An 18896-nucleotide genomic window follows, 5' to 3' on the forward strand; every position below is an offset into this window, starting at 1 on the left:
TGGGTTGGACTTGAGTTAAGATCCGAATAACTCAAGTCTAATCCAAACCCTATTTAATGTTTTTATAATGTTTATATCATACAAAACAACATTCGTTTTATTTTTAATTTTTGTAAAATATCAAATTCTAATTATATTATATACTTTTTAATTTTTAGAAAGATATATAATTTTGTTTTTATTTTTTATTATTATCTTGAATTTTCATCTTATTTACTATTTAAATTTTGGTATAAATATGTAATTTTTTTTATAAAAAAAAATACTATAGATGGATTATGAACCATACAACTTAATCAACCTGACCAACCTGAGTTTAACCTACTCAACTTGAGTTTAACCCGATTAACCCAAGTTTGGCTCAACCAACTTGAGTTTTAAAAAATGAGATTAAGGTGGTGTTTATTTTTTTGGCTTTCTGCTTAAAACAATTTATTTTCAAAATTTAGGTTGTTTGTTTTTCTACTTTTTTTATGATTTATTATAAACTTTTTACTAAATAGATAAAACCAAAATATGTAACTTTTTCTACATAAAAAAAATAACCTATTAGTTTTTCTGTACTTTTTAATACTTAATAAAAATAAAAGGGAGAATTACCCTTAAGGATAGGCTGGGGAAAAAAATGACTGAAAAGGGTGGGTAAGTTTGATAATTCCTTTGAAGGCCTTATATTTTTATTAGACTAATTTACCCTCGATTTGACCATTGAACCAGCCATTGTCAGACGATTGCTCCATTTGGATCTACCTCGATTTTTCCCTTCATTTCTTCCATTCTTTCCCAAACTTACACCCCCCCTTCTTTCCAAATCCTCAATTCGAAACAAACCCTAAATTCCTCGAAACAAGCATCTGGTTAGGGTTCTGATACTGAAAATTAGGATTGGGGCCGCTAGGGTTTCCGGTCCCCATTCCGTACTGTTGTTGGGAGGTTTTCTGTAAATTTTTTGGTGTTTTAATGTTCGTGTTTTTGCAAATTTGATGGGTTTGATGTGTCATTGTTTAACGTGAAATCATTATGTAATTATTTTTGGTTTTTTTTAATGGTTGGAATTTTGGGGTTTGGCGTAGGTTTTCGATTATGCTGGGATTTTGAGATGGCATTTTCATGTTTGGGCTGAGATTAATTTTGGTTTTTGAAGTTATCAAATAGTGAGGTTTTGCTCAATATCCACTGGGGTGTTTTGATTTGAACACTTTTGGGCATGTGCATAATGACTTAGAAAATGTTGGATTGAAACATCAGTCACTGAGTTTAATTTATTTCCTTTGATCTTTGGAGGAATATGTTTGTATTCCATAGATCTGAGTTTAATTTATTTCCTTTGATCTTTGAGTTTAAGCAACAGTTATTTCGTTTTTACCTTCATTACAATTGCACAAATAATATGCCAGTGAAGAAAGAAATTGAAAATCTGCTTGCTGGAAAAGTATATGTAAATTTTTAAAAATGACGGATGCTATTGTTGTTAGAATAAAAAATCAAGGGGAAGCGTAAACTCAGACTTTTGTCTGTAGTGTTACATAGATTTAACCCATTGAAACTTTAGGGGATTTTTGATACATTCCAAAGTTCACTGAAATGAGGTAGACACCGGTCACAGTTTAGGGGGTGGTATATGTAATCTCACAAAAGTTGATACCAGGGTACCAACTTGGCTATTTCTTAGACTGATATATAGCTAAACAGAACCATGGCCCATGGGTCCCTTCATTTGAGATTACAAGCTATTGTAGAGGACTCTTTTGAGAAATGGTGATGGAAAAGAGAAAAGCTATTCCATTTTTATGATAGGTGAATGCATGTCCCACCTATATTTGTAGATTAAACGATATGAGCAAAGCCATGGGATATGGGATGGGTTCTCAAAACTAACCAGTTACGAAGTGCCAACAAATGTTGTTTAAGTTTTAGGTTCACAAAATGTGTAAGATAAATTATCTTATTGCAAACAGCAGGCCCTACCTAAACTTTTAAATCTATAGTGGGGCAAAATCACCACCCAAGAAGCAAGGGGAGGAAGTAGTAGAAATCAAAAAACAATTAAAGGGCAAGGTCACTGAGTGTACCTAGTTGGGTTGCGAGTAGGAGCCCAAAGAATACATATGACAATCAAGAGCGCAAATGAAAGCAGATTCCAGAAAGCTGGAATAATCCAGGCAATTTCCCAAGGCTCACTTGATGGGTCACTTGCATTGAAGTATAGCTGAACCAACAGAAGTTGGAGGAGCTTGAATTAGAAGTATCAATTGGAATAATACTTACCTACACCACTGTTTTTTTTTTTCATAAGCTAAGAAAATTTTCATTTTATTTAGTATTATTCTCCTAAAATTAACCTCCTATAATAATCAACTTAGACACCATTGCCAGTGTTGTCAAGGGTCATGGAATTAATGATTCCCCAGAAGTTATTTTTGAACAGAACAAGGGGGAAAAACTACCTCATAACCTATCCATGCAATAGAGAGCACCACAGAAACTGCAAGTGAATTAGTAAACTTTCGATAGAGCTCAAGTTTAGCCATGCTTCTCCGCATCTGCATTTTAAATAGACAGAAATGGAACAGAAGATAATCATTTTGAAGGTTGCAACAAGTAAAATTGAGGTATAATTCATAATGATTCAAGAATGACCATAGAAAATTATTGAATCAAGTGGTCCATATGTTACACTACACATTTTTGTTATGATATAACTGATGTCTATAGTTATTGTAACATGTTATTAATTAAATTAATCTATCATATATTACATACAATAACCGAAAACAACTTAAACAAATTCTAGGGTCCATATTGAGACAGTAACAAAACCAGAAAAAGGAGGCTGAAACAGAAAGGTTACCTGAAGTTTCTCTAAAGTTTTGAGGTAGTGTTGGTGCTTTTCTTGAAAATGGCATTGTAACCATCTACCCAATCTGAATAGAGTAGGACTAATTTTTGGTTTCACTGTGGTTACTTTGATTTTTTTCATGGGCTGTTTGGGCATGTGTTTCTTGGTTTCAAAAGCTCAGTTTGAACTGAAGATGTGATAGGTATCAAACATTGGGAATTTGATGTTGACAATTTCAGTTGGTCCAAGGAATATGCTTTTGTTGAATAGATTGGTGGAATTGAGCTGATGTTGATTCTCTTGTTGAAAATGATGTTGACAATTTCAATGGCTCTGTGTGTTTTTAGTAGCATGTATGTAACTGTATTTGGGATCACTAATAGTAGTTAAACCAAAATAAATAATGGTACAATACAAATGCCCTACATTTACAATACAAGTGCACTAGAAGTACAATATATTACAACATTACTTGATTCATTATACATTTAATTATGACAATTGATTATTTGATATAAATTCCATAGTGCAGTATGGAGTATAATACATGGATAAAAGGAAAAAAAACAATACAATACAACCAGGTTTGAACATTATTTTAATTAGTATTATTTTATTTTGACTATATTAATGTTTGACATTGTTGTTTAATTTGACCGTTTTAATTTTAATTTTATATTATCATTTATTTACTTTTACAAGAGATCAAAATAAATAGTCGATGCTCCAGCAAAAAACTTAGACATCTACTTGATGAGCTAAGTGATGAAAAGAAGAGTATAATTCAACATATTGGCTTTGGTGGATTACTTCAACTCTCTTCCACAGAGATAAGGCATAGCTTATGTAGATGGATAATAACTCATTTCAATATAGCCCACTGTAGGTTAGACATAGGACAAGAAAGGCAATTTCCAATAACTTGTTCTGATGTAGGTGAAATTCTGGGTATTCCATATATTGGTAGGAGGCTCCTACTTTCACCCACCAATAGGAATAATAGGATGGAAAACCTATCAGATCTTAGAGAGAGGCTGATTTTAATGGAAGACATGGCCGAGTTCAAAAAATTGTTTATCTTCTTCTCATGTGCTACATTACTTGCTCCAACATCAAAGTTGGATGGTAGTCATGAGTTGTGGTGTACTTTGATGGCTGGAGACTTTGACATCAATGTTAATTGGGGTCAATTTGTACTTGACACACTGGTTGCTGGAATTAGACATTTTCGATTGGGTAAAGGCTCATGGTTTACAGGTTGCCTTATTTTTTTACAGGTAGATACCTTTTTTTATTAAATGCTGAAGGTTTTCATATCATTTTCTATGTTTTAACAAGTCTTTTCTAAATAACGTATTGATGTGTGGAATATTTGTGTTTCAGCTTTTTTATGTAAATAAATTTTACATTCCAACCATGTTGGTGCCACGTACCATCCCAATATGTGCAGCGTGGACTGATGACTTGATGAAGAAAAGGGTGCATGCCGAATTGCATGATTATGGTGATTATGGACTAGCTGATGTAAGAGACAATTTTCTTTCAACATTTTCGTTTATTTTCTGTGGACCCCGCATTTCGTGCTCATGCGTTCCCCACTCGATGGCGAGCTCGATTTTTATTTGAAAAATGATTTTTATTGATTATTTGAAAAATGACTTGGAGTCGCCACTTATTTTTGTTTTATTTTTAAAGGGTAAACAAAATAAGAAAGAAAAACCCTAAGTGTGACTCCTTATTTTGGAAAAGGCGATCTACGAAAAACCGGATCAGGTTCGGGGGTCAGGTTACCTATCGGGAAGGTACGGTAGAGACCGTAGCACCCCTCTAGGTCCCTAAAGTCGGGTCTCTACTAATGAGATGAAGCTAATGTGGCAGTCAATAAGAAAATCAATGAACACTTAAATCGATCATGCACAATAGGGTGATCAGAATATGCAAATAGAATGATCAGAACGAGAATGAGTGCATACCTGGACCTCCAGTCACCCATGCGCTATCAATGAAATAGAGTTAGTACGCAATGAATATTAAAATATAGCACATGTGTCACTAAACCAAGTAATAAACCATCAAATGTCACACTTCAATTCACTCAAATTCATTTTCAAAATTTTGATGTGGGGCCCCCACCAAAGCCCTTTTATTTTACATGAATCAATTCCATAAATTCCATCACTTGGAATTACGGAATTTAATTCCTGCTTATTTTTAAAACATTTTTAAAAACAAAGAAAATGCAAAAGTGGCTCGCCGAAAAGAAAATGGCGGTCAAATTTTATTGAAATTGAGACTCTTAGGTGTTCCTGAAAATTCTAAGGATGAAAGATGAGAAAATGGAGATTATTTGAAAATCAGATTTTTTTAGAAAATGCTTGCAAAATGGGATTAGGAACAATTATTAAAACAGAGAATGAGGGAGTAAAAGGTGGTGGCACATGGTCAAAGGCTGTATGTCCTAGGTGGCCATGCGGAAAGTGCGGTCTCCTGTAGCTTTTGTAGAATCCATTCTCTCTCCACTTCTCACCCCATGAATACATGTGAACTAAGTCTTGCAACGCCCCAGATTGAAATATGAAATTAGCTTTCACTGTCTGCATTGAGGCCTTATCCCTTTAATCTTCTTTCTTGTCGGGTTCACCAAGTGCAGCCAATCTTTCAACAAGTGGAGGTTGTGAATAGTGGTAAGCCAAGTACCATGGATCTGTATTCATAGCCGACAAATTTTCTTCCTGCAGTTTCACAAGTCTAACTTGAAGTGCTGCAGCAGACTGTTTGTTCTCATGATAATCTAGATTCAAAGCTTGAGGCAGCTTTGAACAGGATTCTGGGATTCCTCCAGGAAGATCAAACTCTAGCAAACTTTCCCCGACTGCGGTAGAAGCCATCCACAGACAAACTCGTTGCATTGTATACACAGAGCCGTGCCTTAACAACAGTTTCAGTATCATCAGAATGGGTAATAAGCTTCGAAGCACAATGTTGAAGAGGGGGAAGCGGAGCTGTGTATATTCCAAGAAGTGGGTATCCAAAGGTGGGGATATGGTGGTGAGGTAGAAGGCGTTTCGCCGCCGGCGGCAAGCCACCGGCGTCGTTCGAGGGCAGCTAAATTCCTTCTCTCCATCTTCTTCTGTATATTGCTGTGCTTTAACTAGCTGCCCATCAGCCAAAATGATTTCATAAACCACAACAGTGTCAGAGAATAGGCCATAACTGTGAGAGCTTCCTTCAATTCCATAGCCATTGATGAGGCCACCAATAAGAACATCAAGCTCAGCAACCACAACAAAGGCAGGATTCATTGGGACACTAACTCTGCTAATCTGCCCCGTGTTGACTAGGGGTTCACATCTGGCAATCATCCTCTCTTTGCCAATGTCCAGGATATTTCTGAAAGCTGAAAGATCAACTTCAAAATGCCGAGCCCACTTATAGTCAACATTTCTCATTCCAACTGCAACCCATGGTTTCCAGGCTGTGTAGACAAGGCCATCCCTTGATGGGTTCCTCATCACTGAGTAATCTTGAGTCTTCAGAAGGAGGAGCATCTTCGGATTTGTGTGTCAACTGCAGCAATGGCTCATTCGGAACAGAACCCATCCTTGATGCTTCTCTTATATAATCTTCCATGTTTGCGAGAAATGATTGTGGAGGCTTTCTCAAAACCGGAAGTGGAAATATTTTTTAACAGAGAGAACACATGCGGCCACGGTGGAAAGGATGGGTATTGGATGATTTAATGGTATGTATGGGTGTGAGATAATGAAGGTGGGGTGGTGAAGAAAACAATGGGTAAGATGGATGATGAGAGAGAAAAGGTGGCGGGATGAATGTGAAGGCTTAGGAAAAAAAATGGGTTTAGGAAGAGATAGTGAGAGAAAGTGACTAGCATGGAATGGGTTTGAAAGATTTTAATGGGAGTATGCAAGTTGACACGGTGATGAATTTTCTAAAAAAAATGGGGCGCCCATGTTACTGTCATTAGCGCGGGGCAACACACTCCATGCTTGAGGTGGCTCCTTGCCGGGATTGATCTGCTGTTAATCCAACCCCATGAAGTCCCGTTACCCCGTATAATAGACATCCAATCCTCAGGGGGAAAGCATCCAATAATGACCCTCCAAAACACTGGACAAAGCACCCAGAAAATGCATTGAAGGTTTTCATATTGACTTAATGAGGTAAAAAGCCAGCCGAATACCAACACTTCTCACTTTCAACGAAATTTTGAATGAACATCATGCTGCTCTCCTTAGTAACTGATGCACTCAAAAGCTACCATTGTACAGATCTGCTTTCTAAAGAATGACCAGTATTTTCTCTGCTTCCTCAGTTTTATTTACTTGTGACATTTCTCTGATTCCGCTTACTGCTTTATCAAAGTCTTTGTTTGCAACATAATGATCCAGAGACCTCCCCTTTAGCGTTCACCTTTGCATTGACCAAACTTTCCTTACTTCAGTTTAGAATCACCATTATCATGGAATAGCATTCCTGTGAAACCACCGGAACTAACCTTCTTCTTCAATCTGAACCTTTTCCGGAAGCATCTCGATTAAAGTGGTCAGGGCAAACGTGATCCTCAACAAATTAAACTCACCTCTTCGAGCATAGATGGGAAAAATTGATACATGGCGCGGATAGATACCAGGAACAGGGGAAGGTGGTAAAACAGAGCATAAATGGAAATGAGTGAACAAAGAAAACCTCAGAAAATTCACTTCACGGGTCATCAGTGAATCCTCCGAGCAGGTGAGTAAGACACATCAAATGCATGTATGATTCTTGAACATTTCAGAACCATAACAGGAACAGAGCAAATTAAAAAAAATGAGCGAATCCACACAAGTGCAGGCATATATATCAACAAACAAACCAGTGGCCTTCAATATCCACCCCAAGCAAAACAATAAATATCCAAATGTCAACAAGCAATGCAGAGGGATAACAAGGATCTAAACCAAACAATAAACTTGTTGCCTTCATACCTAAGAGTGTCCTTCTCCAGTAAGGCTCCGTTCTGCCACAAGCACCTCAAGTTCCCTTCTAAAAAAATCAACAAAACTCACGAGACAGCAGCACCTCTTCTACTCTCCAAATACACAGCTCTCTCATTCCCTCACTGTGACCCGAAATGTCTCCTTTAAGCTCACCTCTCCCTGCAACTTCCAGCTCTCCTCTTTCTTTTTTAACAGAGCCCCCCTTTTTCCTTTTTCTCTACCGAAAATCACCAAAACAAAGCTCTGCCCCTCCCACTCACTCCTGATTTTTCTGCCACTTTCCAACCCCACTACTCTGTAGCCTTCCAAAAAAAACTCCTCCAACAGCCAGACGACCTCCCCATGTAGCTGGTTTTTCTCCCTCAAATAACAGCCAAAACGATTTTTGTTTGATTCCATGATGACACGTGTCGACCCCGGATTGGCCTTCAAAAGCACTACTCTGATTCCATGATGGCCAATCAGGGATTGACACGTGGGTGCTTAGGAGCGCGACACCTGGCTAAAAGCAAACTGCAGAATGACTCCCAAAATGGGGGTCTACAATATTTGAAAATTAAATTTATAAAAATTATATATTCTTCTTTTTATTATTGTAGGTTCAAGAAGATGAAAGAGAGGAAGATGCACATGAAGACCCTGGTAATCCAGTAAATGAAGTTGAAGAAGAGACTACTGATGTGAGAACCTTCTACATCTATTCTTTTATTTAAAGAGAAAACCAAACATGTTATGCATAATAATATAAATCTTTGACACTTTGTACCATTTTGTAGGAAATTATAGCAGAATATAATGCAGCGGAGAGACAAATTCACCAATTGCTGCGAACAATGAGAGGAGCAATTGATAAACTAGCAAAACGGCAGAATACAAATAAAACCCCATCATCTTCTCATCAAAGTAGAAGTCATAATCAACCTGATATCAATGATTCTTTCCCATCACCACCACATGGTAGTACGATTTTTATAGCACTCGTCATTATAATTTTGTATAACTTTTAATTTAATTGCAAATGTTGTATAATTTTTTTTTTGGGAAAATTAATTTTGGTTATTATGCATTCTGAAATTAGCTTATGGATCGCCACTGAATGATCGTTTTGCTGATGGTGAAGATAATGTAGGCCCATCAACCTCACAGCCAACAGCGCAGCATAGCAGTATACTTTCTGCTTCTTTATGGTTTAATATCAAAATAATAATGAGTATATAATAATGGATAGTATTTCCTGTGCGTGTTATTTTCATTAATGAATTTTATTTTCCTTTATTTTCTATACATATAGTTGAGGATGAAGTTCAGATGAATGCTATTATTCCTTACGAGACTGGACATCCTCCAATACGTTCATATCGACTACGTCGACATGCTACTGCCCTTCAATCACCATACGTGGTACAACCGTCAATCAAATTTTCAGCTTCTTCATCTGTAGCAAAGCAAGTTTTGGCATATGCATTGGACGATACACGTGATGAAAGGTAAGGTTGAACTTAATTTAGTATAAACAAATACAATTAAGATAGGTAATTGAAATAATTAGTTTTAATTTCTAACATCATAATTATTTATGTGTAGCCAAATATTATGTTCCATGCACAATTTCTTCTTGACAAGGTTTGACTTGAAATGCTTGGGACTCGACAAATTGGTTGACAATAAGGTATTCATATTTAGTTATGTAAAGTTAGGATAAAATTACTCTAAAATTATATATCTAATTTTCATTAATTTACATGAAGGTTGTAACCATGCATTGTTGAATTTTGAATGGTATGGATAAAGAAAATAGGAAGCATTTCTTATCTCCAAACTTTGTGGTAAGATATGTTGTAAGAATTATAGATTGGTTTTCTTGTTTTACGTAGATTGTTTTAATCTAATGTATGGTTTATAATTTTTTTATTACAGTCTGATGTGGAAAAGAAGAGGGGTTCCTTATCTCCAAAATACATATGTGACAATTTATGGAAATATTTCAAAAATACTCGGTTGTGCACATATGAACAGGTTTTATTTAGTTTAATAAAAGTACTTTGTAGTTGGATATTTTTAAGTATTGTGCAGAAAATACATGAACACAACTAATTTGATAAAATCATTGTTTTTTTTTTTTTTTTTTTGTTCCTTGTAGTTGTTCATACCAATATGCAGGAAAAATCATTGGTATTTAATAATTTTGAATATTCATGCGAAAAGAATCAAGTTATTGGATTCATTAATTGATGGAAGGAAAAAACGGATGGATGCCTTCATAGAGAAACTGGTAAATATAGTTATAGTCCAATTACTTATGTGAATCGTTGTCATTATTTTTTAAAGATGTCCATATTTATAATTGTATATTGTGTTAAGGTGAACGTTTTGTCAACTGTCATTGGGATTCAAGAAAGAAGACCATCAGTGGACATGACAGAATTTGAATTTGTTGTTCCAGAAGTTGTCCAACAATTGAATCCGTAAGTTGCAAGATTTGTATTCCTCTTTAACTATGGAAAGCAAATCAGGTTATAAATTTACTAATTTGATACCCAATTGACTTATAATTTCCTTAATTACTATTTGCAGAACAGATTGTGGCATATTTGTAATGAAGTTTATGCAATTATGGAGTAACGATGGAATTTCTCGTGCAATTACAAATGTATTATATTCTGTGATTCAAAACAAAGAAGAGGGTTAGAAAATACAAAAGATATCCAACAAAGAAATTTAAAGAGAAGGAACCAGAAAACTTGTTAGTTCATCATAAGCTTAAAACCGACCATGTAGGCGGTACAAAATGAAAACATAAACTTAAAAACAAAGCTTAATTAAAACCGACCATATAGGCGGTATCAAAACATAAAATAAAATAAAATAAAATGAAAAATAAAACTTAATTAAAAACCATCCATATAGGAGGTAATCAAAACATACTTATATTATACATAAGGAGAAATATCTTACAATGGATAAGGGGAGGAAAGCTTGAAGAAAGCTTGAAGGCTTGAATGGGTTACATGATGAGAGAGAAAGAAGAGAGAAGGGAGAGAGAGAAAGAAGAGAGAAGGGAGAGCTTCAGCTTAAAATTGAACGTGCTTACAAATGAGGCCCGAGCCTCCTTAAATAGGCAAAAAAGAATCTTGAATAGTATCCATGAACAGTAGACCCGTGCTTGAATAGTGAATAGTGAATAGTGAATAGTAAGATTCACTTTTAAACCGAAAAACCCCGAAACACCCTTTTTCGGCTGAGAAGACATCTGGCAAGCTGCTTTATACTGTGAAGACACATGCTTGCTGCTTTTGGAACAGAAAACTGCAAAGCTTGTAAAATACTTTTGATGGAGGACAAAAGGCTGATGATTACTTAGATCTTCTTATGGGAGGAAGGATTCCTTCACAGTCATCACCATTGTCTGGAAGGTAGCTTGTAGAATCGTCAGACTCTGCATAAGAATTTTCTTGGGAAAAACTTGAGCTTCCTTCATCAAGGATTTTCTGAAACTCTTGAGGGGTCTTAGCTGCTGCGAGCATAGCTTGTAACTGCTGCTTTTTGAGGAGAAACTGAGACATATCATCACTGGCTGAGACTTGTGAGGGGTTCTTGAGGAAATACTGCTTGACTGCCTCAGTAGATGCATCCTTTTTCAATGCATCCCACCATTTAGTTTTAAAAGTCCTTCCCAGAGATGGAAAGGCTGCTGATTCATCTGTAATAATAATATAGTCCCACTGGACTATCCAAGCCAGGCCAAAATTGCTGAAAAAGAATAGTAAAGGGGGAAAAGCTGAAAGTTCTCTGGGAATATTAAAAGAACTTCTGAATAGTTCAAAGCCATCCAGAATGGGCTTAGGAAGAATCTTAATAGTTGGACCATAATAAGTCCACCAACTGTAGAACCAAAATGGGAAAGAGGAAAGCTGATTCTTAGATGGAAAATAGAACATCCATGAATGATGGAAGTCCCTATTCTGGATTAGAAAAGCATTAAACCATGCCCTCTAATAATCCCAATAATTAAAAAATCTTGGCTTAGATGGTTCAGAAAATTCCCTAGAAAGATTAGGATTTCCACCCCATTGCTTGACTGTAAGGATCTTATAGATATGGCAGGTGGAGAATGCCAAGCCCATATTGCTGAATTTATCAGCGTTATGCTTAATCTTAACAGAACCAGTTTCTATAAGGACTGCTTCATAAAACTCTCTTGTTTTTAAAATATCACCAGAGGGATAATGAAAATTTTCTTGAAATGCTTTTGCAGCAATCTCTCTGGGGTTTTCAGAGAAAAATTCTCTTTCAATAACTAAAAGAGATTGATTTAAATCATTTTGCCAATATCTTGATTTTGTTGAAAGAGGTGTGGGGTTGGCAGCCACCACAATTTGTTTGCTTGAAAAAGAATAGCTTGTTGCTAATTCCTTTTGAGAGGGATTAGTCATAGTAACCTGCTTAAAGGTCTGAGACCCTGAGGTAGCTGGATATTGTGTTGCCTTAATAGGTTTAGAATGATCAGAATGATCATAGTATAAGGTTAACATTTTGTTAGGCATATGGCTGGATTCATGCATAGGTTTAGAAGAATGAAGCTTTGCCAAAAGTTGTGCTTCTTCCTCTTCAACTTGTTGACTCCAAAGCATTTTATGGGTAGAAGGAGATTGGTTAGCTTGACTGGATTGGGATTTTTGAGAGCTAGAAGCTTGGGTATTCTTTTTAGGGGCCATGATCTCATGAACCCTGCAAAATTCACGAGATAGCTGATTAGGGTTGAAATAATCTCCTTTAATAAAGTAACTTTGAAATTTAGATTTTAAAATAATATACCAGTGAATTAAATCATACTTAAAAGTTATTTTTTCAAAATCATTGAAAATAATTTTTAATAAAAATTCTTGATTCAAAATCCCAATTTGAAATTTTGAAATGCATAAAGAAATGCTTAAAATGTCATTATGCATGAATTGGTTGCCTATTATCTTACTTGGGACATCTAACCCAACAAGGTTAATTTATTGGTTAAGAGGGGTGATGCATCCAATTGGATTAGCAAATTCAAAAAGAATTTCCTTATCAAAAAGCTTAGTTCTTATACCTTGGTTATCTACCCACAAGGGATAAATAGAGCTTAAGAAGGGTATTCCTAGAAGGGCTTTTTCCTTAAGGTTCTTAACAAGGATAAAGGTTTGCTTAATACAGATGTCATGATTACGGATATGAACATCTGTTAACTTATACTTAATGGCAAGTCTTTGGCCATTGGCTCCAAATAGAGACTCACTAGTCTCTTCGCATAAAGGAATAGGAACCAGACTTTCTTGAAGGCAATTTTCAGCTGTTCCTGAATCAATCAAAGCAATAATATCAAAGACAAATTTATCTTTGACTACTATAGTAAGTGAGATTTCCCACCTCTGGAAGATAACCCTACTCACAGTATTCAAAAAAGTATTTGTCTCATTATCATTAACATGAGAAGATTCTGGAATATCGGTATGGATTTCTTGGTTGCCAATTCTATTGATTTGATCTTGGAGGTCAGAGAGACCTAGACTTATGAATTGTCTTAACTCCTTAATCTCCTTTTTATGCTGCTTAACTTCTTCATGAAATTCCTTAATGCTGACATCCTTGGGAGACTGCTGGTCAAACCTGTTTAAGATATCGTTAAGGTTATAAGGATTAATGGTCTTCTTGGCTTCTACCTTAACAACAGATTTCTTAAAAACTTCATAAAGATTTTGCTTAGTTTTTTCATCTTCAACTTTTCTTAAAGTATCTAGGATGAATTCCTGATCTTGGCTTATGACATTTATGGTTTTAGGACGACAATTACAATTACCCTTAATACAAACATCTTGGTCACTAGAAGATTGGCTAGAAACATCGCCGCTGCTATCTAGTTGATTAATGTCATCTTCATTATCTGAATCAGTCCTTGATTCAGAATCTGAGTTTAACATTACTTTACAAAGCATATCTTTTAGGTCATCTGAGACACTTAAGTTGTTAATCTTTTGCTTAACTCTACAATCTTTTTTATAATGGCCAACTTTGCCACATTTAAAACAGATAATTGGCTTGACGTCTAAAGGAGTTTCTACCTTTTTCTGGATATCTTTGTTGACCCTTCTTTGGACGTGTCTTGAATGCTTAGTATCATTCATCCTATAGTTGTCATGGGTACCTCTCTTACTGTGATAAAACCTATCTTTGCTAGGCTTCCTACTAGGTTTTTGCTTAGAGGGAGGCATAGTTTCTTTTTGGCTGAAACCAAACTGGCTACAGAATGATCCAAATTCATTCTTGTAGATTTTTTGTTCATTCTTCATTTGTTGCTTAAGTTTGAAGTCATTGCACAACTTAATCCCTTCACCTGTGACAATGCTTATAATCTCGCCATAGGTTAGCTTATCATAAGGGATTTGACCGTTATACTGTTCCCTTATCTTGATCCTAATTCTCTCAGAGAAAAGCTTGGGTAATCCTGAGATGAATTTTTCTTTCCAAAAAGACTGGTTACAATCTGACCTTAGCATGACTTTGGTTAGGAAGACTTCCTTATACCACCTAAAATCATGAAGCTTGGGACACTTAAGGTTGGTTAAGAGATCTGCAGTTTTATCCTTAATTTTTGCAGGATCTCCAATGAAGTGCTTGGATATTGAGTAGATGAGAGTAGCCATTGCATCCTCAATATCTTGGCCATCTTCGTCCTTAACAACTTCATTACTCTCATTGATCCTATAGGCTTTAAGGATACTATTCCTATCATCAAAAGTGAGATAATTATCCCACCAACCCTTAAGCTGGCCTGTAAACCCAGCCACAATGGTCTGAGCTACAGCATGATCTGGCAGTCTATTGTTTAATTTATAGGCTGTACTAACCATGGTCATTTCTTGAAGCTTAGTGAGTATGTTATACTCGGTCATACCGTCTATGTTCCATTCATAGATAGTACCACTGGTGTATGAGGCTTGAGTATACTGATTTCTTTCCTCAAACTGCATGTCAGGAAAAGTAGGCCTAGGATAGTAATTCCTAGTCTTAAAGGTTTCCAAGTTGTTAATAATTTGATTATGGGGTTCCTCAAACATCTTAATTAGTTCATCAGCTTCTTCTTCTGAACTAATATCACCTTTAACCATGTTGATCCTCTTATCAGGCTGAACAGTCAAAGGAGTAACAAGATTATCCTTAATTTTCTGATTAATCCTATCGATAAAAGCTTGGTTGACTTGGGGATTTTCTTGGAAATCCTTAGAGAATTCATATGGCTTATTTTCATTATTACTACTGGTAACCTTTATACGCTTAAAGGGATAATCTGGATATTCCTCTTGTTTGAAGAGTTCAAACCAGATCCAAAACTTAATATTTTTCTTTTCTTGTCTTAAGTAGGCATAGAATTCTTCTTGGTAAATGGTTCTAATGACCTTAGGGACAGTGCTAAAGAACCAATCATTTCTTTGCTTATTGACTTCAAAATAGAAGTCCTTTCTTAAGAGATCCTTGTTGATCTCAAAGTCCTCATCACTTAGGCTTATTGTGTTAATCATCTGGGAATAGGTAGGAGACATAACAGGGGACTCATCCTGTTGGGATTCCTGAGTAGACTCATTTTCCTCAAAGTAAAATGGTCTAGCCACATTGGTGTAACTTCTGACACCTGTTAGCTTAACGTTCTTAGGATTTCCTGAGCTGGATCCTTCTTCTTCCCTAGTGGTTCTAACTGGGATGGAAGAGCTTGAAGCTCTAGAGGGTTCATAAACAGAAACTCTAGGGCTGCTGGAATGTCTGAAAGATTTGGAGAAGACCAGTTCTCCTCCTCCATCTGGATATTGAACAATTTGTTCAATACTTTCAGAACGCTGTGCTATGACTGGAACAGCATTAGCAAAATGCCAATTTTCAGGGAAATCAACATCTTTCCACAAGATCTTCTTGGGGATGATGAAATCCGACTTATCTAGCATATCAGAGTGAAAATAGGTGGTCTCACCTTTAGGACTGGTGCAAAGAGCCCCGGATCCCACGCTTGTGTTCATGCTCTTATAGGCAAACCTGGTTATGATAGAAACAGGACTGTTTCCTGGTTTGATCTTAAAGCCATGAGTCTTAATATGCAGGACAACTGAATCTAAGATGTCTGCATCTCTTAATCTAACTGTGAAGTTAGGATAACACTGGAAATAAACTGGGCCATCATTCAGTCCAGCTTGGACTGCGCCTATAATAGAATCTCGATATTCGAGATGCCTATTATCCCTTAAACACATGACAATGGCGGTGTTTAAACCTAATCTTGTCAAAGGCTTAGCTGCTACTTGAATCATACCAAAGTGTATGAAATTATAGCCATCTTTCTTATGCTTTTCAACGGATCTGTTATCTAGAAGTCTTATGACTTGGTCGTCTTGCTCTAAACTGACTGTCATTTCAGAGGTCTTAATGGTATAATCTGTGAAGAACTTAAAGGTTCCTTTCTTATAAATTTCTTGATTAGACACCTTGGGTAATTTCCAATCATCTAAATCATTTTGAATCTTAGGATAATTGATCTCTTCACTGTTTACAACAGTATCTTGAGAATCATTGGATCTCCTAGACATGGTTCGGAAAATTGAACTCATTTTAGGGTTTTTGATCTAGAGCCTAATAGCAGATTGACAAACCTTATGAGACGTCACCCCAACCCTCTTACAGCCTAACAAACGCCTATCTACGGCTAACAACGGCTCAACCGGCAGGGCTCGCGCTCCCAGGCACACTGCTACCTATCCTAGGATAGTCCAAGAACACCCAAAACAAGACCCAACTCCCCTCCCACATGGCTGTGATTCTCAAGATACTGTTGTAAACAGTGAAGAGATCAATTATCCTAAGATTCAAAATGATTTAGATGATTGGAAATTACCCAAGGTGTCTAATCAAGAAATTTATAAGAAAGGAACCTTTAAGTTCTTCACAGATTATACCATTAAGACCTCTGAAATGACAGTCAGTTTAGAACAAGACGACCAAGTCATAAGACTTCTAGATAACAGATCCGTTGAAAAGCATAAGAAAGATGGCTATAATTTCATACACTTTGGTATGATTCAAGTAGCAGCTAAGCCTTTGACAAGATTAGGTTTAAACACCGCTATTGTCATGTGTTTAAGGGATAATAGGCATCTCGAATATAGAGATTCTATTATAGGCGCAGTCCAAGCTGGACTGAATGATGGCCCAGTTTATTTCCAGTGTTATCCTAACTTCACAGTTAGATTAAGAGATGCAGACATCTTAGATTCAGTTGTCCTGCATATTAAGACTCATGGCTTTAAGATCAAACCAGGAAACAGTCCTGTTTCTATCATAACCAGGTTTGCCTATAAGAGCATGAACACAAGCGTTGGATCTGGGGCTCTTTGCACCAGTCCTAAAGGTGAGACCACTTATTTTCACTCTGATATGCTAGATAAGTCGGATTTCATCATCCCCAAGAAGATCTTGTGGAAAGATGTTGATTTCCCTGAAAATTGGCATTTTGCTAATGCTGTTCCAGCCATAGCACAGCGTTCTGAAAGTATTGAACAAATTGTTCAATATCCAGATGGAGGAGGAGAACTGGTCTTCTCCAAATCTTTCAGACACTCCAGCAGCCCTAGAGTTTCTGTTTATGAACCCTCTAAAGCTTCAAGCTCTTCCATCCCAGTTAGAACCACTAGGGAAGAAGAAGGATCCAGCTCAGGAAATCCTAAGAACGTTAAGCTAACAGGTGTCAGAAGTTACACCAATGTGGCTAGACCATTTTACTCTGAAGAAAATGAGTCTACTCAGGAATCCCAACAGGATGAGTCCCCTGTTATGTCTCCTACCTATTCCCAGATGATTAACACAATAAGCCTAAGTGATGAGGACTTTGAGATCAACAAGGATCTCTTAAGAAAGGACTTCTATTCTGAAGTCAATAAGCAAAGAAATGATTGGTTCTTTAGCACTGTCCCTAAGGTCATTAGAACCATTTACCAAGAAGAGTTCTATGCCTACTTAAGACAAGAAAAGAAGAATATTAAGTTTTGGCAAAACAAGGACCCAATTCCCCTCCCACATGGCTCTGATACCGCCTATGTGGTCGGTTTTAATTAAGCTTTGTTTTTAAGTTTATGTTTTCATTTTGTACCGCCTACATGGTCAGTTTTAAGCTTATGATGAACTAACAAGTTTTCTGGTTCATTCTCTTTAAATTTCTTTGTTGGATATCTTTTGTATTTTCTAACCCTCTTCTTTGTTTTGAATCACATGGCATAATTCATTTGTTCATTTGCATATGACCTTGTCCTGGGTGTCTATGGTATCAGAGCCATGTGGGAGGGGAGTTGGGTCCTTGTTTTGGGTGTTCTTGGACTATCCTAGGATAGGTAGCAGTGTGCCTGGGAGCGCGAGCCCTGCCGGTTGAGCCGTTGTTAGCCGTGAATAGGCGTTTGTTAGGCTGTAAGAGGGTTGGGGTGACGTCTCATAAGGTTTGTCAATCTGCTATTAGGCTCTAGATCAAAAACCCTAAAATGAGTTCAATTTTCCGAACCATGTCTAGGAGATCCAGTGATTCTCAAGATACTGTTGTAAACAGTGAAGAGATCAATTATCCTAAGATTCAAAATGATTTAGATGATTGGAAATTACCCAAGGTGTCTAATCAAGAAATTTATAAGAAAGGAACCTTTAAGTTCTTCACAGATTATACCATTAAGACCTCTGAAATGACAGTCAGTTTAAAGCAAGATGGAGCTTAAGAAAGGGACACCAAGGAGGACTTTCTCCTTGAGATCTTTAACAAGAATGAAGGTTTGCTTAATGCAAATGCCTTGGTTACAAATATGGGCATTAGATAGCTTGTACTTGATAATAAGCTTTTTACCATTAGCACCAAAGAGGGCTTGCCTGGTTTTCTCATAAAATTGGGTAGGTACAAGACCTTCTTGTAGGCAATTCAAAGCTGCACCTGAATCAATTAAAGCAATAATATCAAGGATAAATTTATTCTTAATTACTATAGTAAGGGAGACTTCCCACCTTTGGAA

At 36.5% G+C, this 18896-nt stretch overlaps 2 protein-coding genes and 1 long non-coding RNA gene across 3 annotated transcripts; 2 read left to right on the top strand and 1 right to left on the bottom strand.

Annotated features, from left to right (window-relative positions):
* Nucleotides 1-2034: 2034 nt before the first annotated feature.
* Nucleotides 2035-2867, bottom strand: LOC104881330 (uncharacterized). The gene is made up of 3 exons (XM_010661224.3): nucleotides 2852-2867; nucleotides 2448-2543; nucleotides 2035-2209 (listed from the first exon to the last, which is right to left on the bottom strand). The coding sequence occupies exons 2-3, from the start codon at nucleotides 2541-2543 to the stop codon at nucleotides 2060-2062; spliced, it is 246 nt and encodes an 81-aa protein (XP_010659526.1). The 5' UTR covers nucleotides 2852-2867; the 3' UTR covers nucleotides 2035-2059.
* A 5593-nt stretch (nucleotides 2868-8460) lies between these two features.
* On the top strand, nucleotides 8461-8998 carry LOC109123635 (uncharacterized). The gene is made up of 3 exons (XR_002031403.2): nucleotides 8461-8519; nucleotides 8616-8796; nucleotides 8918-8998. It is a non-coding gene; the product is annotated as an uncharacterized LOC109123635 (long non-coding RNA).
* A 614-nt stretch (nucleotides 8999-9612) lies between these two features.
* On the top strand, nucleotides 9613-10528 carry LOC104881308 (uncharacterized). Its single transcript, XM_059742015.1, has 5 exons — nucleotides 9613-9665; nucleotides 9757-9855; nucleotides 9980-10111; nucleotides 10201-10304; nucleotides 10414-10528. The coding sequence occupies exons 1-5, from the start codon at nucleotides 9621-9623 to the stop codon at nucleotides 10526-10528; spliced, it is 495 nt and encodes a 164-aa protein (XP_059597998.1). The 5' UTR covers nucleotides 9613-9620.
* Nucleotides 10529-18896: the final 8368 nt, after the last annotated feature.

The sequence above is a fragment of the Vitis vinifera genome, chromosome 13 (assembly GCF_030704535.1).
Source record: "Vitis vinifera cultivar Pinot Noir 40024 chromosome 13, ASM3070453v1".
Classification (NCBI taxonomy): Eukaryota; Viridiplantae; Streptophyta; class Magnoliopsida; order Vitales; family Vitaceae; genus Vitis; species Vitis vinifera.

Excerpts from the sequence above, each read along its gene's own strand:
- LOC104881330 (XM_010661224.3), bottom strand. The coding sequence starts at position 2,543 with ATGCGGAGAAGCATGGCTAAACTTGAGCTCTATCGAAAGTTTACTAAT. Across the intron at positions 2,210-2,447 it reads TTGCATGGATAGGTTATGAG|CTATACTTCAATGCAAGTGA; the intron begins GTAGTTTTTCCC and ends CTGTTGGTTCAG.
- LOC104881308 (XM_059742015.1), top strand. The coding sequence starts at position 9,621 with ATGGATAAAGAAAATAGGAAGCATTTCTTATCTCCAAACTTTGTG. Across the intron at positions 9,666-9,756 it reads TCTTATCTCCAAACTTTGTG|TCTGATGTGGAAAAGAAGAG; the intron begins GTAAGATATGTT and ends TTTTTATTACAG. Across the intron at positions 10,112-10,200 it reads ATGCCTTCATAGAGAAACTG|GTGAACGTTTTGTCAACTGT; the intron begins GTAAATATAGTT and ends TATTGTGTTAAG.